This window comes from Equus quagga, chromosome 9, assembly GCF_021613505.1.
Source record: "Equus quagga isolate Etosha38 chromosome 9, UCLA_HA_Equagga_1.0, whole genome shotgun sequence".
Lineage (NCBI taxonomy): Eukaryota > Metazoa > Chordata > Mammalia > Perissodactyla > Equidae > Equus > Equus quagga.
Genome location: NC_060275.1, coordinates 50,609,886 through 50,635,745, shown reverse-complemented (window position 1 = coordinate 50,635,745; position 25,860 = coordinate 50,609,886). Strand labels below are relative to the sequence as shown.

At 38.3% G+C, this 25,860-nt stretch overlaps 1 protein-coding gene across 1 annotated transcript in view; it reads right to left on the bottom strand.

Moving 5' to 3' along the window:
• The window catches only part of MYOM1 (myomesin 1), a 143,343-nt gene that overhangs the window by 40,457 nt on the left and 77,026 nt on the right, over positions 1-25,860 (bottom strand). The window contains exons 16-21 of the mRNA XM_046671935.1: positions 23,665-23,848; positions 22,992-23,166; positions 20,810-20,931; positions 17,232-17,428; positions 8,198-8,324; positions 4,456-4,640 (exon numbers count right to left, since the gene is read on the bottom strand). Coding sequence (XP_046527891.1) covers positions 4,456-4,640; positions 8,198-8,324; positions 17,232-17,428; positions 20,810-20,931; positions 22,992-23,166; positions 23,665-23,848 — 990 coding nt within the window. The remainder of the gene's footprint in view (positions 1-4,455; positions 4,641-8,197; positions 8,325-17,231; positions 17,429-20,809; positions 20,932-22,991; positions 23,167-23,664; positions 23,849-25,860) is intronic.

Genomic DNA, 25,860 nt, shown 5'->3' with positions numbered 1-25,860 from the left:
TAACATGATTGCAAATTTTAGTAATTTGTGAATAATCAAAACATATTCAAATTCTAAATCGCATTTTCAATAATCAAGAAGATGTTTGTTATAAGAGTACAAGAGGTGTAAAAAACATTTATAATATGTCTTTAAATGATAGTCCCACTTCATAATTTCTGTATGGCTTTCTTTGGGTTCAGCACAGTCTCATTACTATTATAAATACTGTTAATATTTTACCCCAAATAATCTTTTTCTTTTTAAAACGTGACTTTTAAAAGCTATATTGTATTTTAAGAAGGAATTTATTACACAGAGAGGGCACAATTTTCTCCCATAATGCTGTGATGGAGATCAATATCCAAAATACGATTTAAATCAAAGCTAGTATACATTTATTCAATCAAGTGAAGTGTTTGTGACCACGGATTTAAACGAGATATGTATTAATGTTAGGTTTTTAATCTAATTTTAATCTAATTTCTAGATAATTTAGTCTAATTTAATTATATGGTGTTTATGATACCAGAATGTCACTATTTATGTAGTGATAGCTTTCACCAGAGCCAATACATTTTTTAAATATATTCAGGTCTGTAAAATAACTCTAATTTTGGCACAGGCTAAATGCATAGAATTTGACGTATTTAAAGTCTATGTTTAGAAATAATGCCAGGCAACTGTGGATTTACAGAAAGGAACAAAAACATTTCCTTGTCGTGATAAAAATAGACAAGTTGCCAGGTGCCCGCCACATCTGCACCTGCCCACTTAGGTGACATGTGGCTGTGAATCAGATTTCTGCAACACGGTGCAGGAAGTGAATTTACATCCTGGTGTCTGGTCTCGGGGGTGACAGGACTGCTCCTTCACTCTTCCATCGCCACAGAGGCCACGACCACTAGCCTCAAAGCACCAGAGATGCATAAACTATGCACATCTATTTTCCTTTTCTTGGATTTTTTTCCTTCCCTACAATTTTGGAAGGAATTGCCTTCCCTTGCCTTATCCATCCATGTCCCCCATCCCTTCCAATTATTCACTCCCTTCTCACCACATTGTCTCACCAGGCAGTAATTATCAATAAAAAAGGAGAATGAGGAAGCGTGAGCTCTGTTTGGTTAAAACCTTTTGGTTGAAAGCAATGCATCTTTAAGCCAGCCCTGGTGGTCTCGTGGTTAAGATTCTTCGGTGAGCACCACAGCCCAGGTTCATTTCCCAGTCAGGGAATCACACCCATCTGTCGGTTGTCATACTGTGGTGGCTGTGTGTTGCTGTGATGCTGAAAGCTATGCCACCGGTATTTCAAATACCAGCAGGGTCACTCATAGTGGACAGGTTTCAGTGGAGCTTCCAGACTAAGACCTGGCCACACACTTCCGAAAAAACTGGCCATGAAAACCTTACGAATAGAACCGGAGCATTGTCTCATATATGCTGGAAGGTGAGAGGCTGGCCCGAAGAGACTGGGCGAGATTTTGCTCTGCTGTACACAGGGTCATTAGGAGCTGGAATCGACTCGATGGCACTAACAAGAACAAAAACGCATCTTTAACTCTCTCTAGGAACCACTGGACACTTGGTGCTGAAGTGAATCGGGGTTCTTCCCAGAGAAACCAATCAGCTCATTATGTTCCCGCTGCTAAATCCTCCCGTTTGTGGAGCTATGTCTCCTATCCTTACTTAAGTTTACCAGACTAAACTTTTTAACATTTTTCTCCATTTTAGGCTTGAAATTTTTCTGAATATAAGACATCTGGAACAGCAAATATACATCAAAATGGGTATGGGGGTTATAGGACATCTTTACTTTTCTTCTTTATGCCTTTTTGTTAGAATTTTTCATCATGAGCATGTGTCAGTTTTATAGTTAGAAAATATCAATAATTCCATTTTCACTTGAAAAACTATGGACAACTCTAAGATCATTTCCTTACAGAAAATTCACCTGCTGGTTTGTGAGGTACACTCAACCTCAGTGTTTCTCTCTCTCTATCCTAAATTTGCTTTTCTTCCTTTTGTTTTTTTAAACAAGTGACATTAACCATTCTTTGATATGTTTCAACTCTACTATTTTTAATTTCTGCCCATTTTTTCTGGGCTGTTGGTCCCCTATGCTTGGCTTCTCACCCTTGTTTTGCTTTACCTGAGTCAAGTCCAACCTCAGCTCTTGGGATCATGTGCTGAGGCATACTGAGGATTTGGAAATCATCCTGCCCATAAACACACACCGCCACCAACCAGAATGTGTCCAACCTTTATTTTACACTGTCTTTTGGGGGTTTCTTTGAATCTAGAGGCCTCCTGAGTTATTTGGAAAGCCAAACAGCATCCTAAGTGCTCAACCTTCCTTGCCCTTTTCTCTTCCCCATGAAATATGACCTTGCTTATCTTCTCAGGGTTTTCTTAGGGTCTAGAGAGCTCATTGGCATATGCTAAGTTGAATTAATGGCATTTTAGGTGTAACAGTTTAAGGGTCATCTCTCCTGGAGGATATATTTATATTTTTTTGGGTGGAACCGTAAATGCCTTAACACCAGAGAGTGGCTGACAGATGGTAAGGACTTTAGTCCATAGTGGTAGGTTGATGGGAGAGATCTTTTAGACCAGGTATACTCTAAATATCTTCCAAAGCCCATCCTCTAGGTAGTGGCCTATTCTGCCAACAGATAGGGCTGCACACTGAATGCAGTATGCAGCTTTCTGGATGACTGTGGTGAAGCCACACTTCATTCTAAGTAATAGGATCTGGAATCACATTTCCCCCAGTTCCGGAGGCCCTGCTGTGGATTCAGGGTCTCCAGATGCCACTGCTGACAATAGGAGAAAACATTCTTTTGAGATTTCCATTTGGTACTGCAATATTGTGATTTATAAGAAATATATATTTCGTCATTCAGATGATCAAAATATATTTCTAATATATATGTGGTCTTCATCCACAGTTCCTGACTCACAGCTCTCAAAACCTCGGAATTTTCTAAGTGTTGAGAGTGATAAAGGTGTCTTATGTTAATAAAGATGACTTTTGGACTCCACTCAAGGGGAGAACTAGCCATGTGATCAGAGGATTGGAACCATGCCAGGAGAACTAGCCATGTGATCAGAGGATTGGAACCCTCAGTCCCACCCACTGATTTCTGAGGAGGGGAAGTGGGCTTGAGGTTGGATCAACTGCCAATGACCAGTGACTCAGTCAATCATGACTACATAATGAAGCCTTCATAAAAAACCAAAAGGACAGCTCGTTGGCCCTTTTTTGGAGGGCTTCCATGTTGGGGAACCAGAATGCTTCCTCGTGCCACTGTGCCGGGCCCCAAGCTCTAAAAGGACAAAAGCACCTTTGTTCAGGACCTCACCCTATGTATCTCTTCCTCTGGCTGTTGATTCATATTCTTTGTAATAAGTTGGCAATCTAGTAAGTAAATGGGTTTTCTTGAGTTCTGTGAGCTGTTCTAGCAAATTAATGGAACTCAAAGAAGTGTCATGGGAACCTCTGATTTACAGCTAGTCAGTCAGAAGTACAGGTAACAAACTGGACTTGTGATTGGCATCCTGAGTTGGAGGAGGTCATTGGAACCTCTAATTCATAGCCAGTCGGTCAGAAGCACAGGTAACAAGCTGGGGTTGTGACTGGTGTCTGAAGTGGAGAGTGGTCTTGTGGGACTGAGACATTTACCCGCCCGAGGAACCTGACTCTATCTTTTGGTAGATAGTTTCAGAATTGAATTCTCAGACACTCTGCTGGTGTCCAAGAACAGCTTGTTGGTGAGGGAAAGGCTCCACACACACACGTTGGGATTGGATCCAGGAATCCTTTGCAGGTACAAGTGAGAGATTCAGAGGCTATAGCAAAACAGTTTTTGGTAATAGAGACAGAAATTGGTTCAATTAGAACACTCTAGAAGAATCTGAAAGGCAATGACATGGTTAAGGTCAAGAGTTTAGTCAACCCACTCCACTAGCCTCTGAGAGTATAAGTGAGCGCAACCAGGAGGGAGCAGGTGAAGTGAGACAGGGTGTGACTCAAAACACCTAGCAGTTGAAGGCTTACTGGTGTGAACTCTATAAACACAGCACCTTCAAATCAAACACCACCGTCAAAAAAATTAGAGGTTAGAACGAGAAATTCATCTTTGGGGATGGTAAGTAGTAACATCTTAAGACTGTGATTAACAAAAATGTCAGGTGGGTAAGTGAAAGCAATGGAAAGAAGGGATAGGAGGAAGCTTGTGGATGTTTTCCAAAGCTAAGCTAAGGGATTCAGGTTAAACATAACCAAATTTTTTTAAGCCTCAGAAACTTCCCCAAACCCCAACCACTGCCAAATGGAATCTTACCAGGAGCACAATATAAGAAACAGAGCAAAGCAGAGATGTTGTATTTTATCTTGCTAACTTTAAAGTTAACATTATTAGAAGAGACTTTTTTGTTTTTAAAAAAAGGTTTCTCAAACTATGAGCACCCTCTTACCCTCAGGTAATTGTTTTTAATAGCCGCCTCATTGAGTCCGCGCCATTGGTCCTCTTTGGCACTGGCCTCCTTCATATCCACAAAGTAACCAGTGACGGGAGTCCGTCCAGAGTGGATTGGAGGCTTCCACTGCAGAACCAGGGAGGTTTTCCTGACTTCACTATACTTGAGACTGTGTGGTGGTCCTGAGAAAGAAAGAGAGACCAATGCATAAAAATCTGCATGAATATGTGAAAATCTCAAATATGTGTAAGTCTAAAACCACATTTAAGGTCTTAAAGCTGAATCTGATGCTGGTGTTCTTCTTTTGAAAAATCTAACATTTCCATGGGAATAGGTATTTTGTGGTCATGTCATATCAAGTTTCCTCAATGGCTCTACATCAACCTATTAAGACCCTTTATGGGCAGCAGGTGGTGAAGGCCAGTTCAGGATGCCCTCAGTGGCTGGATGAAAGCTTGTCTCCAGTCTGTCCTCAGGCCTGTGTTCCTCACCTTTTATCAGAACAGTTTAATTTGATTGCAGATTCAGTTTAGGATTATTTTTGGATGATAATCTGAAAATTCCCCCAAATCTCCAATTTGGATGAAGAAAGCAACTCTATTTGATGGCATATGAATATAGACAGTAATATTTCTTTCAAAGGAAAAAAGGAGTATGTTACAAAATAGCTCCCCACTGGAGGGAAATCTTTCCAGTAAAGCATATATCCCATATAGGTATAAAAACAAATTACAGTTATGATTTACAGAGAAGTTTCACCAGAATAAATACAATCAATTCCATGGCTCCTGAACCTGTGCTAAACACTGCCAGCTAGTTTACATTCATTTATCCTTAAGACAATTAACAGAAAGTTCAAAGAAGACAAGTACAGCTACGTGTTGCTTTACGATGGGGACACTTTCTGAGGAATGCGTTGTTAGGAGATTTCGTCATTTTAAGAGCATCAGAGAGTGTACTTACAGAAACCTGGATGGTATTGCCTACTACATCCCTAGGCTATATGGTCCTAATCTTATGGGACCACTGTTGTATACGTGGTCTATCGTTGACCGAAATGTCATTATGCAGTGCATGACTGTAACTTTATCAACCTGTTCAGGAAGAAAGCCAGAATGTTCTCCTCACCTTGTGTGCTCTTTGCACTCTTGCAAGAGTCCAAACTACTAAGTGATTGCCTGCATCTCTGCATAACCACCAGCTGCTACGTGGATGATATATTCATTTTCTTTTTTCCTTCCTTTTTTTTGTAAATAACAACTGATTTCCAACTACCAATCAAAATCACCTGAATTGACTCACGGTGGCCCGTAAGCCAACTACAAGCACAGATTCTATCATGCCATGCTTTGTCATTGTACAATTTGTCATTGTACAATTGATAGCTCAATATTTGTTGGCCTCCTCACCTTGGTTTAACAGTCACAAATATGAGTCATATTTGTCTTCTGATGACGTCTTTTGTGGAAATAGGTTTAAATAATAACATCAATACCTTACAACAGTGTGGCATGTTCTGTTTTGCAAAGGGCTTTTATGACCACTTTTCTTGTCATCCTCAGAAGCCAAAGAGGTGCTTTACAGAGGAGGAACTCTGTTCTGCTGCTTCCCGCTTCCCAGCACTTCTCCTCTAAGAATAAGAAGACCTGGTTTCCAATCCTAACTGCCACTTACTACCTGTGTGACCTTCTGAATATCATTTAACCTGAGACTTAGTTTCTTCACCTGTAAAACAAAGGGAGGACAAAACGTTCTTAATGCTCTCATCTATAAGAGCTTTCTTGATTCATGGCTTGCCCAACACTACTCAGTAAGTGAAGGGTGAATCTGAGAAACGAGAGGTCATGGGGATGGAGGACTGCCCCATTCATCTCACTTCTGAGTTAAGAGCACTCACCCTGCAACCTCTTTTGCCCACTGTATCTCTTTCTTTTAAAACATTTTCTTGGTGCTGGCCCAGCTCTGCTTCAGCAGCCAGGGTTTGCTGGTTCAGATCCTGGGTCTGGATCTACGCACCGCTTGTCAAGCCATGCTGTGGCAGGTGTCCCACATATAAAGTAGAGGAAGATGGGCATGGATGTTAGCTCAGAGCCAGTCTTCCTCAAAACTACGCCCCCAGGGGCCGGCCCTGTGGCTGAGTGGTTAAGTTCTCGTGCTCCAGCCTAGGCTTTCGCCAGTTTGAATCCTGGGCGTGGACATGGCACTGCTCGTCAAGCCGTGCTGAGGCAGCATCCAACATGCCACAACTGGAAGGACCCACAACTAAAAATACATACTATGTACCGGGGGGGCTTTGGGGAGAAAAAGGAAAAAATAAAATCTTAAAAAAAAAACCCAAAAAAACCCAAAAAACAAAACAAAAGAAGCATTTTCCACAGGCCTGCTCAGAATTTCTTAGCCTCTAGTCACTCACATTTTAACTTTATTCAGGAATTGCAAGAATTTAAAAATAGATCCACTTTTGTGTAGATGGCAGAAAAAACTTAAGAAATGTCAACTGGCTTCAAGGAGGTGCAAACAAAGGCACTGTGTTTGCTTCTTGTATTTAATGAAGTTGAATGAACACTTGAACTTCTCTTGAGTCTCTCTTGTAATCTTTTATTTGCACTTGATAGTGAAATGATGCAGATGGAAGCTCCCTAAGTGAAAGCAGAATGATGGTTCTCCAAGGGCACTAAGGTTTCAAATAAAGGAAAGGTGTGGCACTGGGGGCAGGGCTGGGTCCACCCAGTATGCCCAGTGTGGCTGGGTGTGGTTGATGTTGGTTCATACCAGTTGTTCTACATGTTGAATATCAAACCCAATTGGAAGAATTTAGTCATCCTGTGGCACTAAAGTACTTGGGTCTCTGAAGTTAATACCATTAGAAGCAAAATAAAACCATCCACCAGATACATTAATGTTGCTAGTTTGAATCTTAATGGCTTAGTAAATTTGTTTGTATTCAATTTTTAAATTTGTTCAGTGTTGTAACTGAACAAGACTTGAAAGTGTAGGTAAATGTTTCTGCTTTCTCCCCATTTTCGTCTCTGCCCAGCCAACCCCCACATGACACCCTCCAAAGGAGAGTATTTCTAGTCTGGGTCCAGGATCTTTGTTGTGATGCAAAGCTGGGAAAAAGTATACATAGAGAGAAAGGACTGGAGAGGCAAGTGGAGAGAGGCCATGACTTAAGGCCAGGCAGGCATGTTAAGTCCCCCTACATAACATAATGAAGAGTGGGAGTGAGGGAGGAGGAGACAACAAGAGAGAGAAGCCACAGTGGCTGGGTCTGGAGAGAGAGGTTTTGGGGGGGTTGAAAAATGAGAGGTTCAAGAGCAGTGGGAGAATGCATGAGAACTAGGGAGTGCAGGAAGAAGTTTTTTGAGAAATTTTGCTGAGGGCTATGAATTGGTGCCCTTCAACGGCCTTTAAGAAGCACAAGCAAAAACTGAAATTCCTTTTAAATGATCGTGTGGCACTCAAATTGTGTGCTTCTGACAATCCTACTGCATGCAGAGGCTACGCTATGGAGGCTGTAGAATTTATTTGGAATATAGGAATAAGAAATTTATACTCAGTTTTATACTGGTACCTGTTATTTAATAGTATTCTAAAAATATTTTATGTAAACATGAGGGGCCAAGAGAATTCATTTCCATTAGAAGTTTCCTATGTAGTGCTTAAATTTAGTTCCGAGTTGTAGGTTCTATTGGAATAAACTCTGAGCCTTAGTGCTGAGACAGTTTTCATAGTTTACCTGGAACAGCAATGGTCCACTCTTCACATTTGAAGCATTCGCTTACTGCTGACGGCACTCCCAACCCAGCGATGTTCATGGCTGCCACTTGGAACTGATACACCATATTTTCCTTCAAGTTGCTAATCTGCAACATGGACATCACAGATAGTAAATGTTCCAGGTTTCTTTTTTCTAGCTGTTCAACATTTTATTTATTCAACTCCTGTGTTGGACATACTCTAAGGTGACCCTCAATGAGTCATACCCTTTTGTAATCTCCTCCCCTTGAGTATGGGGTGAAACCTGTAACCTGTTCTAGCCAACAGAATATGGCAAGGGTACTGGAATATCAGTCCTGTGATTGTGTTATGTTATACGGCAAAGAAGGAGGGATACAGTAGTCCCCCCTTATCCATGGTTTCACGTTCCATGCTTTCAATTATCCATGGTCAACTGCAGCCCAAAAATATTAAATGAAAAGTTTTGCAAATAAACAATTTATAAATTTTAAATTGTGTGCAGTTCTAGGTAGCATGATGAAATCTCATGCTATTCCACTCCATCTCGCCCAGGATGCGAATCATCCCTTTGTCCAGCATATACACGCTACAGCTCGTTAGTCACTTAGTAGCTGTCTCGGTTACCAGATTGACTGTCTCAGTATTGCAATGCTTGCATTCAAGTAACCTTTACTTCACTTAATAATGGCCCTAAAGCACAAGACTAGAAATGCTGGCAATTCGGATATGCCAAAGAGAATCCATAATGTGCTTCCTTTAAGTGAAAAGGTGAAAGTTCTCGACTTAAGAAAAAAAAATCATATGTTGAGGTTGCTAAGATTCACGTTAAGAATGAATCTTCTATCCATGACATTGTGAAGAAGGAAAAAAGAAATTTGTGATAGCTGTTGCACCTTAAATATGTGTAGGAAAAAACATGGTATATACAGGATTTGGTACTATCCTTGGTTTCAGGCATCCACTGGGGGGTCTTGGACTGTATCCCCCAGGGATAAGGGGGAACTACCATATTTCAGATGCAGTTAAGATCCCTAATCAGTTGATTTAGAGTTAATCAAAAGGGAGATAGATTATCCTGGGTGGGCCTGACTGCGATACTGCGATTTATAGTAAGAATATGTATCTGGTCTTCATCCCCATTTCTGGCACAGAGCTCCTAAAACCCATGGAATTTTCTAAATGATGAGAGCAATAAAGGTGTCTTTTGTTATGTTAATGAAGTGACTTTGGGGAAGCTCCTAGATAACCTAAGGATGGGGGCTGGTTGCCAGGAGAACCAATCACATGATTAGAAGGTTGGAACTTTCAGCCTCACCCCTGGACCACCAGGGAGGGAAAAGGGGCTGGAGATTGAGTTCACTCACCAATGGCCAATGATTTAACCAAATCATACCTGTACAATGAAGCCTCCATAAAAACCCCAAACAACAGGGTTCAGAGAGCTTCTGGGTTGGTGAACATGTGGAGATGCTAGGAGACCAGCACTCTGGAGAGGGCATGGAAGCTCCATGCCCCTCCCCACATACCTTGCCCTATGCATCTCTTCCATCTGGCTGTTCCTGAGTTAAATCCTTTTATAATAAACTGGTAATCTAGTAAGTAAAATGTTTCTCTGGGTTCTGTGAGCCACTCTAGCAAATTAATCAAAGCCAAGGAGGAGGTCATGGGAACCTCTGATCTATGGCTGGTCAGTCAGAAGCATAGGTGACAACTTGGACTGGCATCTGTAGTGGGGGTGGGGGTAGTCTTGTGGGACTGAGCCCTTCACCTGTGGGATCTGATTCTATCTCCAGGAAGATAGTGTCAGAATTGAGGTAAGTTGTGGGACACTCAGCTGGTGTCAGAGAAATGTTGTGAGTGTGACAGTAGTATAAGAGTAAAGGAGAAACACATAGGAAAAAAGAGTGAGTTTTTTCAATGAACTGAATCAGACAGGAACTCAAAATGGGATTTGGGTCCTTCCTGAAACACTGTTCTGTGGCCCTGAAGAAGCAAATGACATTTTGTGAACTGCCTAGCCACTCAAATTTAGAGAATGGCAGCGTCTAGGAGCTGAGGGCTTCAGACATACAGCTGCAAGGAACTGAATTCTGCCAACAACCTGAATGACACTGGAAGAGGAACTCAAGCTCCAGATGAGAATGCAGCCTAGCCGACACCTAGATTGCACCATATGAGACCCTAAGCAGAGGACCCAGCTAAGCCGTGCCTAGAGGCCTGACTCGTGGAAACTGTGATATAACAAACATGGGTTGTTTTAAGCCACAAAGCTTGTGGTGATTTGTTATGCAGCAATAGAAAACTAATGAATGTAAGATGAAAATTAAATGAATTCTAAGCAAGGAATCAAAATATCAAATTGTGTAATGTTTCTGTTGCTTAGTGAGAGACCTAATATTTTCTACATCCCTCAGCAGGAATTGGGTTGTTGTGAGGGTAAATATATGTGATAAAATAATGAATGTGAAAACATTTGCAAAATAGAAATAATGGAATATATTACTGTGAAAAAATCCATATACTATAACCAATCCTTTGAACATTAAAAATGCTTAACAGGGGCCGACCCGGTGGTGCAGTGGTTAAGTTTGCACGTTCTGCTTCTCAGTGGCCTGGGGCTCGCCAGTTCGGATCCCAGGTACGGACATGGCACTGCTTGGCAAAAGCCATGCCATGGTAGGCGTCCCACGTGTAAAGTAGAGGAAGATGGACATGGACGTTAGCTCAGGGCCAGTCTTCCTCAGCAAAAGGAGGAGGACTGGCAGTAGTTAGCTCAGGGCTAATCTTCCTCGAAAAAAAAAAATGCTTAATAAATGGAGATACTAATGGAACCAGCTGACTTAAGAAAGTTTACCTATTGTATGATTTAAGCCAAGACAAATATATGTCCATGATCCAGTCTACATCTGATTTGATCATGAAGGTATAAGTTCATCCACAAGAGGGCTTATCTTGCCAGTTATTTAGGGTATAAGTAGAATATAATGGCTATGTGTTTTAGTAACAGAATAATATAAACACCCTTTTTGATTAAACACACACACACTCCCTTTAAGAAAGGAAATTCTATTTTAATTAAGGGGAAACCATGATCTAAAAGTACCTCATTCAGGTGCCAGGGTTGCTTTGGGGCCCTGTAGTGTGACCAACCATTGCAGTTTTCCTGGCTACAGGGTTTCGAAGGATGCAGGACGTTTAGTGCTAAAACTGGGAGAATACTAGGCAAACTGAAAAAGTTAGTCACCCTAAGCTTAGGTGAAATGTTGTGGCATGGGACTTCTATTTCCAGTAATGGTGAGCTAGGCTATTCAGATTAATCTTCCAGCTGAAAAAATTTAAAATACTAGGTAAAAATATCTTTAAAAATCTTTCCTAAAGCATCAAATTACTGTCAAGATGTTACAGAATTGTCAGGTCAGAATGAAGGGAAATAGGGAACAAAGAGAGATAAATGGAGCACAGGAGTGGCTTTTGCCTTGCGGATATTTGCCAGTAGAGGAAATTTTGACTTGTGGTTTTGATGGTCTTGCAAAGAGGCAGACATATAAATCAAAGCCCAGAACCAAACTAAGAGGGGATAATAAAAGGGAACCCTCTACACATTAAGCTGGAACCCCAAAGGGCTTTACTCTTGGGGCTAAAGTTAAATCAGAGATAAACATTCAGATGTTCAGTGCACATTCACATCACCTGACTGTCCAAAAATATTAAAGCCTTGATTTAAGAAAGAACTGAACAGGTGGTATCATCAGGCACTTTGCAGAAGCAAATGCAGATCCTTTCCAGAGAAGGGTACCTCCATCCTAGAACTCAAATTATTGAGGCAAATAATATTTTAAGGACAATGAGCAGCCTACAATCAAGGATAACCAAGCACAGAAAATAAGACACCATAAGCCAGACCACAAAACCAATGATAACAGACACAGACTTGCAAAGATATTAGATGGTGGAATTATCAGACATAGATTATAAAAATAGCTATGCTTATTATGTTTTAAACATAAAATACAAATTTAAAATATCTGAAGGAGATAGAAACTATAAAATATGTAAAATGTGACCTAGAAGAAATGGAAAATACAATGAGAAAAAAAAATTGATGTGTCTAACAGGAAATTAGATGCAAAAGAAGAGAGAATTTGATAGAAAGTCAGAAGAAATTATACAGACCCTAGTGCAGAAAGACACAAGGATGGGAAAGAGTGAATAGTGATAATAGACACGGAAGATAGAATGAGAATGTCAAACATATGTTCAATTAGAGTTTCAGGAGAAGAAGGGAGAGAGAATGGGGCAGCAACAATATTTTAGGAGATAATGGTTTAGAATTTTCCAGAAAGATCTTCCTGAAAAAACCAAATCACAGATTGAAAACCCTCCTTCCTGACAAATCCTAGCCAGATACTTTTTTAAAAAAACTGATAACTAGGTACATAATATTTTAACTGAAGCACACCAAAGAGATAGTGAAAATATTAAAAGCTCTCGAAGAAAAAAGACAAATTACTCTCAAATGAGCAAAAAGACTAAGAGCTGAAATGTCAGTGGCAAGAATGAGCCAGAAAATAGTGGAATTACATCTTCAAAGTGTGAGAGGAGATAACTACCATTATATAATGTTTTTCCCAGAAGAAAATATTTTTGGAAAATGAGAAAAAAAGACATTTTCAGACAAACAAAACAAAGAGTATTTGACTTCAGAATATCCTCACTAAAGGAAATTCTAAAATATTTATTTTAGGCAAAAGGAAAGTAATCTCAGATGGAAAGTTAAAGATGAAGAATTAAAAGCAAATACAATGTTAAATATGTGTAGGTAAATCTAAACAATTATTGACTCTGTAAAACAATAATTATGCTTTTGGATTAACAAAAGAATTAAAATACACACATACAATAGCACACAAGTTGGGAATAGGGTAAATAAATAGGTTAAAGTATTTCAAGGCTCTTATGTCTCTGAGGCAAGAGTAAAGCCATGGAATAACTTCAGACTCTGTTAAGTTTGCTCATTGTAATTTCTAGAGAAACCACCAAAAACAAACACAGAAATCCATAATCTATAGCTTTCAAGGTAGTGTAGGGAAAAAATGAACATGATTAAAGAAAAAAAAACTATTCAAAAGTAGTCAAGAAAAGACAGAAAATGAAACATAGAACAGGTAGGACAAATAGAAAGCACAAAATAAGATTTTTTTTTTTTTAAAAAAAGTACTCAGTAGTAACATTAAATACTCCAGTTAAATGACAAAGACTGTCAGGTAGGAAAAATAATCCAACTCTAGGCTATTTTTAAGAGACACATATAAAGCATAAAGTTACAGAAAGATTGAAAGTTAACAGATGAAAAACTATACACCATGCAAACACCAATCAAAAGAAAACCAGTGTATCTATATGAACAACAGACCATATAGACTTTAAGGGAAAACGTATTGTTAGTGACACAGAAAGTCATTTGGGGAGCACCTAACAGCTTCACTTCAAAATACATAAAGCAACATTTTAAATGGGTGAATTTTATAGGTGAATTATAGATCAATAAAGTGAAATTATCCTGAAATTTTCCCATTATGTACATTTCCTGTCAGATGTTGGTATCAAATTAATTCTAGTCTCAGGATAATCTCACTCATAAACATAGAAGCAAAAATCCTAAACAATAATTAGCAAGCAAAATCCAAGCAAAATATATATACATATTTGTGTGTGTGAGGAAGACCTGCCCTGAGCTAACATCTGTTGCCAATCTTCCTCTTTTTGCTTGAGGAAGATTATTGCTGAGTTGACATCTGTGCCAATCTTCCTCTATTTTGTGTGGTATGCTGCCACAGCGTGGCTTAATGAGTGGTACTAGGTCCACGCTGGGGATCCGAACCTGTGAACATCTGGCCACCAAAGCTTAACCACTACGCCACCAAGCGGGCCCCCAGGAATATATTTTTTTAACATTAGACAATTAATAGAATACACCACATTAAAATTAAAGGGAAAAGTCATATGATCATCTCAATAGATCCAGAAAAATATGATATTTTAATTAACTCTTAACAAACTAGGAATAGGAAGAAACTTCCTTTAGCTGATAATAGATGTCTTTAAAATGCTGATAGCAAATGTAATACATAATGGTGAAATGTTGAAATGTTTACCTTTAAGATAAAGCTCAAATCTAGAATGACCAACATCACCACTTGTAGTCAATAGTGTGCCAAAGATTCTAGGCAGAAAGTAAGGTAAGAAAATGAGGTAAAAGACAAAATTTGGAATGGAAGAAGTAAACTATCATTTGAAGATGATATGACTATATATAAAGAGAATCAAAAATGACTCATAGGTAACATCAAAATTATAAGAAAATTTAGCAAAAAATTATGTATAACAATGATATGCAAAAATCAATATATAAAAATTAGCTATATTTCTCTATTCCAGCAACAAAAAATGATATAAAAATAAACTACTTAACATAACACTGCAAACATGTAATACCTATAAATAAATAACAAATGATGTGCAAGGCTTCTGTAGAGAATTATAAAACTTTATTGAGAGACTTTAAAGAAGAGCAAAATAAATGGAGAAAAATATCATGTGCATGGACTGTAAGACAATATTGTAAAGATGTAATTATTCCTCAATTTATTCATAGATTCAATGCAATCCCAATTAGAATTCTAATATATTTTAGTTTAATTTAATTTTATTTATTGTTATATTTTCTTTTGCTTGTTTTGCTTTTTGGTAGAACTTGACCTAATTCTACAATTTATATCAAAATGCAAAGGGCTAAGAATGGCCCTGGAATAAGAAGAACAAACTGGGAGAACTTGATCTATCAGTTATCAAATGTACTATAAAGCTATAATAATTAAATTAGTGTGGCACTGACCCGGTGGTAGACAGACAGAACAGTGAAAGAGCATAGAGAGCACAGAAACAGACACACGCATACAAGGAAACGACATATGATACAGATAGCTAGCAGAATAGTGGAAAAGGACAAACTTTCAATAGATGATGCTTCAACAACTGGGTATCCATAGGAGGGAAAATGAATTTTGACCCTTACTTGACATCATACACAGCATTGATAGGTGAATTAATGACTTAAATGTAAGTGGCAAACTATTAAGCTTCTTGAATATAATCTAGTAAAACATCTCCATGATCTTGGGATAGAGAAGGAATTTCTTTCTTTTTTTTCATAATGATATTATTGTCAAGCTGTAAGGACATATGAGATCATCTTACAGAGGAGGAAGATGACATCTTGAGAGGTTAAGTGATTGGCCCTAGGTCACACAGCTAGGACCGTGGCATTCAGAATCCCTGAACTGGAAGGATTTCTTAAAAAAAAAAGAAGGCACAGAAATTATTGTGACAAAGCAAATGTTGGTAAATCTGATTACAATAAATTTGACACTAAAATTAGTGTAGTTCACCATAAGGAGAGGAAAAGCCTAGCCGTTGAGTGGGAGAAGATACGTGCAATTTACATAGCCACTAAGAATTTATACTCAAAATACATAAAGAATCTCACAAGTCAATAAGAAAACCCATTAGAAAAATGGGGAAAAACCTTGAACAGGCTTCCTATAAAAGAAGATTTTAAAATGGACTATAGGGGCCGGCCCTGTGGCCGAGTGGTTGGGTTCAAGTGCTCCACTGCAGGCGGCCCAGTGTTTCTTTGGTTCAAATCCTGGGCGCGGACATGGCACTGCTCATCAAGCCACGCTGAGGCGGCGTGCCACATGCCACAACTAGAAGGACCCACAACTAAGGATATACAACTATGTACCGGGGGGCTTTGGGGAGAAAAAGGAAAAAAATAAAATGTTTAAAAAAAAATGGACTATATACATAGGAAAAGATGTTCAGAATTATTTGACAATCAGATTGTTAAAACAAAGTGTGAAGACACCAAATGTTAAAAAGATGTGGAACAATGGAAATTCTCATACTTTTTACAAAAACAGCAGAGAATTATCTAGTAAAGTGGAAGATAAACAAGACTCGCTGGCCCAGCACTTCCACTTTTAGGTAATAACCTAGAAAAACTAGCGCACACATGTGCCACCAGACATGTACAAAAATGTTCATAGCTATATTGTTTGATATAGCTAAAAATGCAAAAATGCCCAAATATCAATCAATAATTGAATGGAAAAGTATACTGTGAGATGGTTATATAAAGGAATACCATATAGTAATGAAATCATAGCTACATGCACTAACAGGGAAGACTCTTAGAAATACAATTTTGTTTTACGTATTCTCAGTATGTGTGTGATACTTCATAAATTTGAAGTGTTAAGTTAAAAGAGTGTGGCCCTGAGTTGGGGAAAGCACCATTCCCTGGGCCTTGCCCTGCTCTCGTCCTCATGGCATGGGGTTCTGTGAGTGTTGGGCGGTGGTGACTTTGGTCCAGTGATGATACTCTAAAGAGGGGAGCCATCAGCTGTGGCAACAGTGAGACCCCTCAGGTGCTCTGAGGTGGGTATTCAGTGAAGGCCTCCGTGTAGAAGGGAAACTTGTGGGTGGACACATGTGAAGTGCCCCTTTGCGGCCATCAGAGCCATTATGACAGAGGATACTTCACAGGCAGCAAGCTGAGTCTGCCATAAGGCCCATGTCCCTTTATTCTTTGTGATTTGGACATTGAAAGTTAAAAATCCAGAGTCATTTGGATTCCGAAACTCATAAAGCTAGTAGCATATTGGTTACAGATATTTTGTAAGTTAATTTTTGTAAGAAATGTTAGTTTTCACAATAAGTATACATTTCATAGTAAATATGCTAAGAAATTATTATGTTTATGTGTATGAATCAGAAAACATATATCCTGCCTGGTCAGCCAAACTATTCTATTTCTTCTTGTATATGTTTCACAAAAGTCTTGTTATTGCAGGCAATGGACATTCATGAAATGACATGAATCATTTACAAGGTGCTGGGCGTATGCATGTGTCTGCATAAGAGTCTCATCATACACATGACACTCCATACTACAGAAGGTCTACGCTTACCTTATATGCCTCATCACTGACAGCTTTGATGTTGGCTTCTCTCCATCTTCCTGGTACCCCGTCAATTACCTCACGATAGTTCACATAATAGCCAGTAATTTCAGCCCCACCGGTCTTATCTGGTTGCTTCCATCCAAGAACCATTGAGTCATGAAAACTTTCAAGACAAGTGATATCACAGGGTGGAGATGGTGCCGCTGTTGCAATATGAATAGCTCGTGAGTAGACAGAAATGCATCTATGATTCTACATACATTAAACTTGTTTCATTGGTGCCATGCATGAGGGTACTAGGTCTTGCAGTATAAAAGTAAAACACGACACTGATCAGTAACTTGGCATCTGATTTGGCATATGAGAAGGAAAATAGGCACACAGTAAAAAGTGCACTGCAATTATTATTCCAAAGATAAAAAGAACCTGCCCCCCACTTCCAGGAAGGAATAAGTTTTGAAATACTACTAACAGCGAGATGGTGCAATATGTTAGAAAATGATTCTATTCCCCATAAGAAGAAATATTTTCCCCAAGATGTAAATTTTTGTTTGTTTCTTTGTGTGGTTTTATTTTTATATTCTCCCTGAGCAAAAGGTAATATGTATATCAACTTCTTCCTCAATTCGCTTTTGAGAATTTGCATGTATTTCCAAACGGTTAGCATTTCACCATTCAGGCACATGTACACTTGTGAGACCTTACAATCATACAGATTCTGCCTACACACAGGAAAAATCTTATTCTGAAACTCGGCTAAATGCCACCTTTAAAAAAATTGTTTTTAAAAATAGGCAGACTCTGTCATGTGATTTTCCCTTAGTATATAATACTTTTGTCACATTATTTTTAACCTGATGTTGGAATATTATTTATATAGCACAAAATACTATATAGCTGTCACCATGTTTATTAGTGTCTAGCCAGAAAAATATTTGGAGGATGTTTTAAAAGTTTTCCTTCATTTACGTGACTTTGCTAATCAACTTTTCACTCAACTACTGAAATTATAGTTTTTGATACAGAAAGAGAGGGTGAGGTGATGAAAAGAAATTCATCTATATATGCAATAACATTAAAAAGAATTTTCTTGATATTTATTTGGATTATCAGAGATAAAGGAACTATTCATTGTTACTCCAAAAGATTCTCAGAACAATAAAGATTTTTAAATAAAATACATTTGTTTCTCTCTTCCCCATCTCACCAACCTCCTTCATTCTTTACATATTAAAACAGCTTTCTTCTTTGTCTCTCTCTCCCCATTTCAATGTTGAATATGAACATCCATCTGATCTTGAGTTGAAGGGACAAATGAAGACATCAAAAAACAATAGAGAAGGTGACAGAAGTTGGGGGTAAAAATAGGGGATGGATGGAGGCATGTTATAATTTATCAGTATATGCTTATTATTTCTTTTTATTTGAGAAGGAAAACATCGTCTCTTAGAATACATAAGCCACAAGTACCAAATATCCCAGTTAGAAAATTCTTAGCTTATTGATAGTCTTAAATAAATCAGTTTTAGGAATGTAGATCATATATCACAGAATATAGCTATATGTGATTATAGTACCGTTAAACTTTCCATGGCAACTCAAAGAGATAATATTACTTATATTTATTTGAATTAAATGTGAGAGGAATTTGAAAACCTGAGGATGAACAATAGAACTTAATACCTATGATCTTGATAAAATGTCACATCGTTATAAAATATTTTTCCTATACATGTACTGAACATGAATAGTTCAAAAGCCTATTTGATAGGCTATGATTATCAAATGCTTCCTGTTCTCATCTCCAATTCTCTCAGCAAAATGAGGCCAAAGGTGTGCGTCTGCCTGAGAAACCAAAAAGAACTCTATTGCCAAATCACTTTGAATATTCTATTGTCATTAAGCACAATGAATTATGTAAAAAAGCCAAATCATACAAAATTCCTTTTACAACTCATTAAACAATATTACTGCAAATGGATAGCTGAAAACACATAAAATTAAGAATAAATATTGATGAAAGTGAGCAGAGATGGAAGGATGTGATCTAGACAATGAGAAGTGAGGACACTGATGGAGACAGATGAAACAGTTTTACTCTTTCAACTCTCACCTATATCCTTCTTCTTTGTCAGAGGGTCAGACTTACTTTTCCCCTTAAGAGCTGCTGTCTGTGGTGATGGGGTAAGTTCTTCCTGAACTGTTTCACTTACTTTACTCACTTCTGTTTGGCCCAGGTTGTGAGAGCTACTGGGTAGTGAAGGTTTGTTAAGTTTGCTACCAAGCAAAGCATCTTTCTTAAAGGTTGGCTGGGAGGTTTCATGCATGCCTCCCCTGGAGTCTGTTAGTCCACCAGGTGTATCATTCAGTTCAGGCCACATATCTGGAGACACTCCTCCCCCTACAATCACCAGATAACAACAGAAACACTTTGAGCCTGGACACAGTATAAACTGCTCTTATTTAACAGAACAAAGAGGAACACATTAGGACCACAAACAGAACAAAAACAATCTTGGTTTAACAGAAATCACTTGGATTTGCAAGAAATATGGAAAGCATACATTTCACATAATTTACAACAACGAAACATTTCAACTTCTCCATTTTCTGGAAAAAGAAGAAATGAGAACAAAAAACACAGACAGAACAGGAACCATTTTGATTTGCAGAACCTAAGTATATACAAGAAAAAGCAAATCTCAGACATTTCTTGAAAGGCGTAGCCCTATTATTCAATGGAATGGGGGGAAAAAGGAACATAAAATGCACAAGAGACATAACATTAAAGATTTTGATTTCATCACAGTTAGAATTATGTACATTAATGAAATATTAATGGTCTGTACCTCCCAACCTTAAATAAACATGTTCACTATTGTCCACATTACAAAGAATGTTCAAAAGTAATATGGAATGCTAACTGAAGACAATTGATATTAAATAATCTTTCTCTTTGAATATGTGTTACTATATCACAGATTTCATTTTTATGGCTTTGAACTACCTGGATACCCTCCCTGCTTTATCTAAGATTGGGAGGTACGTCAAGTACATACATATAATTACTTTATTACTGGCTTTATTCTGTTGGTTACTTTGCAAGCAGAGATGAAACATATGATTAAGCAACCACATGTGTCTTGCATTAATTTTAAAGGAATTTATAAAAAGCATGTTAACGTGCTGTTAGTGAAAACAAGCCAGGCTCTGTCACAGATGAAATGGCTTTTAGGTACAAGATGATCTGTGTTATGGGAGATATACCACTTCATGGAATTCGATGGCCCCTCACATTCCCAGGATGAGGACTAGGTTAAAATGGAGTTTCACACAATGGGAAATATTTGAGGAAACTTGGACTTGTGAAGATGAAAACGCTATGGATGCACAGTGATGAGGATCTGTAAAATGACAGCTATGGAAGGTTAGATGTCACCTGGAGTCAGAGAAAATGATCATCTAAGGATGGAATCATCAAGCAATATTGGAAGCTTTAAACAATTTCTGGAGAGGATGGTATCTTCCTTTGCAATTTAGAAAAATTCATTTTTTCCCTACAAACTTATGCATAAGGAACTTACCAATAGCAGCTTTTACTTCAATCGCTTCCGAATTCTGTGAATATTCACTAAGTCCAGCTGCATTAACTGCTCTGACCCGAAAAATATAACTCTGACCAGTAGTCAATCCATGACAAGTAAATCTAAAAGGAAAGAAAGTTTGTAAAAGCTTTCCTAGATAGAGATGTAATGTACATGATGACCATAGTTAACACTGCTGTACGATATACAGGAAAGTCAGTAAGAGAGTAAATCCCAAGAGTTCTCATCACAAGGAGAAAATTTGTTCCCTTTTTTCTTTTCTTCTTTCTTTTCTTTTTATTGTATCTACACGAGAAGATGGATATTAGCTGAACCTACTGTGGTAATCATTTCAAATATGTAAATCAAACCACCATGCTCTACACTTTAAACTTATACAATCATTTATGTCAGTTATTTCTCAATAAAACTGGGGAAAAAAACTTTCCTAGGAAGAAAATTAGAGAAGATGATTGTTAGCTTAACTGAATGATCTTGCTTTATGAAAGTGATTCATTTTTTTAAAAGGAAGAAAAAGATGTACAGAGATCCAGGTAACATGTGCTTTAGACAAGAAGGCAGCTAAGGCAAATTTTTAAACTTACTCTGCCAGACAATGAGGAGTCTTGGTTTCCCCCTGAATAAGGACCTTAACATTTCTGAGCCTCTGCGTGCTTATCAGTAAAATGGGGATAATAATGGATACATAATAATTTTTGTGTAAACATTGGCCATATTACAGGGCCTGGCATACAGGAGGTACTTAATAAATAATAGGTGGTATTAATAATATTATTAGTGGCTATTTCGGGTATATACTTATGGCTGTGAGGCATGAGCTGCTCCTTGTCACAGAGACCAAGTCACTGCCCCCCTGCATGCCAGGGAAGGTACAATTACTTGAGAAATAACACTAGACTCTGAAAATAAGGTGAAAAATGGATTCCAGAATTACCATTGAGATATAAGGATCCAATAATGGGTGTGAATCCAGGGGCAGTTTCACACATAAAACAACCTCATGTTTTAATAGCTATTATGGCTATAAATAGTTGTTTCATGAATCACTATAACATTTTAATCCCTCCTAAGGACTATAACCAGAGTTATGACTCTACTACTATTAGCATGTTTAAATATTTCATAAAGGAAACCATAATTTAGGCCAGTCCTTCAGGTCAGTGCAGTGAATATTTATTGAATGCTTCAGTGTTCCAGACCCTGAGCTAGGTATTGTAAATACCAAGATGAATAAAAAATGGTGCCTGCCTTTGAGCAGCTCCGAAACGTTTGTGGAAAGGCAGACTCTGCCTACGCTCTGTGAATGTTTCTAAATAGCCCCAAGAAAACGCTGGGAACTCAGAGTAAAAGTGAAATCCACAAACAGACCAAGTGAATCTCTTGCAAAACATATTGCCTTCTCCCATTAATCGGTTTGTCTCTATTCTCTCATGTTCTGCAAAAGAACCACTCATCCTATGAGGGTCCTTGGACTTAGAAGTGGCTAAGCCAGAAGGTGCTTAACAAGCTTGTCTGACAATGTTTGGGGAGAGATTCCCTTCTCAGATTGGTCCTAAATCAAAAGAGGCTCAGAGTTTGGGTGCTGGCCAGAATTCACCATCAACTTGCAAAGCTGGTTGATAAAATATTTGAAAGCAAGAAAAAATAACCCTCCCCACATTAGAAGCAGATATAAAGAGGTGGCAAAGTATTCTGAATGCCCTTGTTTTGGTGTTATTTATGTCTCCTTGGCACTGGGTTTAACTATGCTGATTCAGAATTTGTAAAGTGTTGATACTTTTTTCTGTTCATTTAAAATACCTGGGTAATTTATGTTAGCTAGAGTCTATCAGATCCTTCAAAGCTAGTATCACATTGGGTATTAAACACCAGAACAGAGGGGTAAGAAGGACAAATAGCGTAAAAGAAAAGAATCAGAAAAAAGCTATAAAATGAACCCTTATCATGGCTGGCATGTGTTTCTAAGTGTTTAACATCATAAATAAATGTTTACGTTTAATTTTAAATTCATTTAGATATTTAGAGTATAATGTTTTTTAAAAAAATCTCCCTCCCTTGGATGTTTGTGCCGCTGTATGGGTCCATGGCCACGTTTCCTCTTGGCAGCTTCTGCGGCTCTAGAGTCGGAAGGCCCCCCAGTACACACACGCAGTGCGGTTACCGTGAGCCCTTCACGGGGTTGTTGTTGCAGGGCTCCCACTTGCCGGAACCAACAACGCTTGACTCTATGTAGTACCCGACCAGCTCTTTAGCATCTTTGGATTCCTCCCATGTAACTACCACTGATGTATCTGTATTTCTGCTTGGGATGACATTGCCTGGGGCCTTAGGGATATCTGAGAAAAGAAGAAAATGATGATCAAATTCAGGGTGGTTTTAAAAATACATGCTTATCATATATGCACAGACACACACATATACACATATTATACAAATAGTTATGTCCAACATACAACTGCTTTATTTTATAATATATTTGTTAAGGCAGAAAATTAAAAAGTAAATATGTTAGTTTGGGAGCATAATGAAAAACTAAACACCCATGAACATACCAACCCACTCCAGAAAAAATACATTAGTAATACTGTTGAAACTCCTGGAGGAGTTTACTTTTCATAACTTCAAGTTTACTTTTCATAAATTCATAACAATGAATTTTTGTTTAATGTATTACTCAAGTAATCAACTGAATTTATAATATGAAAGAAGGATGTCACCATTTTTACTTCTGCGTATATATATATATATATATTCTAATGAGATTCTTGCTTTGGCTCTTCTCTTGAGTTGAAGTAAAATAAGTTTACAGTTGTTCGACTAAACTCTACACTTACCAAGTTTGTCCCCTACCACGGTCACATCCGTTGCCTCTGAGGGCTCACCAACTCCTGCTGAATTAGAACAGCGGACGCGGAAACGGTAGGATTTCCCCTCGGCCAAGTCGAACAGAGCAAAGCGGGGCGACTTCACAGGGAGCTCTGTGTTCACCCGCTGCCAGTTTTCTGTTTCTGCGTCACACTGCAGCCAGAACAGTGAAACCCATTGAAAGCATAGCAAGGATAAACGGGAACTCCAGGCCAGGCATCTTGTAGTTTTATTTATCAGACATGTTATGTGAGTTGGACTGGAGAAGAGATTTGGAGGAAATGGGGAATGGAGCATCTGAAGTCCATAGGATTATCTAAATCCAAATATGGCTTTGGATTTTGTATTGTTGGGCAAATATGCAACTTTAATACTTCACTTCCTTTATTAACTAAATAAGATCATTGATTTACTTACAAAAGTCCTTAATTTATTTAGAAGATAGTTTGGGATCAGATCCGTTTCTAATTCTTAGTGTAGGTAATTAAATTTAATATGCTATGTTAGATAGTTAAATTTTCATTTCATTGTTATAAACTGTATTACTTTGAACGTTATTTAGTGACTCATAACATAATTCAGGTCTATGCTCAAATAATACCACCTCGGAAAGGCCTTCTTGATCACCCCTTCCCCATCACCAATCTAAGAGTTCTTTGTTCCTTTCCCACCACTCTGTGTCCCTTAACCTGCTTTATTTTTCTTCAAAACACTTATTGCTACTTGAAATTAAATTATTTATTTCTTGTCTCCTCCATTGGAAAGTAAATTCCAGTGAAATGGGTTCAGGGAGCTGTCATGTTCACTGCTATACTTCAGAGCCTAGAATTGTATATTCGAGCTTTGGTAGAGAATAGTATAAAAAGAAAATTACTGGCAGTCTTCAGTAATCCTTTTTCCCTCCTATTCTAATTTTTGACCCTGTCCAAGGTCAGTGCAAGCAATTGTGCTACAGAACTTTTGAACAGTTTCAAGAGACTTTTTCAGGAATCCAAACCTTGTGATAGACTGACCAGTGTCAAGAATGATACAGTTTGGGGAACATAAATTTACTGGTACATTGTTGGTCATAATCTTCATTGACTTGAAATGGGAGGCAATGTGGCCTGCAAAAAGACCCCAGAAGCATCGATTCTGGTCCTAGATTTCTTAGTAATGAACTACATGACCTTGGGAGAGTCACATGAGAGCTCCTGGTCTCAGTTTTATATCTGTAAGATAAGCAGATTTGACAAGGTAACTCTAAAGTCCCTTGCAGTGCTTTATATGATAATGTGGCAGTTGTGTGTGTGGGAGGGTAGAGAGGACAAATTTTCCTTAAACAATCAACCTGCTGTCCATGGAGGGATAAAATTCTCCCAGACCTTTAATCCTTTAGTTTATGGCTATGATTCATTTTGACATATTGTGCCCTGGGGAACACATAAGCAATCATCACTCATTTATACTTTCATAAGAAAAACAATAGCTGCCTTTCACTGTGCTAAGAACTTTATACACCATTGTAACTCTCTAATTCTTTCAACTGTGTTCGGAAGTAGGTGTTGTGGAGAATTGTGTGGTTATCAAAGTTCCAGAGAAGACTTAGGTTTGAGAAGGTTGAAAGGCAGCAAAGTGTAACAGTTGGATATATGCACCTGAGCCAGACTGCCTGGGTTCAAATCCCAGCTCTGCCTCTTAGTAGCTGTAGGACCTTGGGCAAATTATATACCCTATCAATGCCTTAATTTCCTCATCTACAAAATAGGCATGATGAAAACAAAAGTATTTCCCTCATAGGGATACTGTAAGAATTAAGTGGGTTAACATGTGTCGAGTGCTTAGAACAGTGCCTGGTCCATAGTAAACATCAGCTATTTTCATTCCTATTGATAGAAACAGAGCTATGAAGTAATACAATCCTTGTCTCTGACATGACCAGATTTTTGATAGGGGAATGAGAGGAAGAGCCCAAGAAGTAAAACAACTAAGGAAAAAGTTTGGGGCTGGAAAGAACACAGCAGGTTGGAGGGCTGGGAGTGTGGAAACCTGATTCATCTTCTTCCCTTGCTAATAAACCCCTCAATTTCAACCATCTCAGGTCTCATGGACATTGTACAACTGGTTGTAAGCCTGTAGCCATGACAGGCAAGTCCATGCTTTATGTGCACGCAAATCCTAGGTAA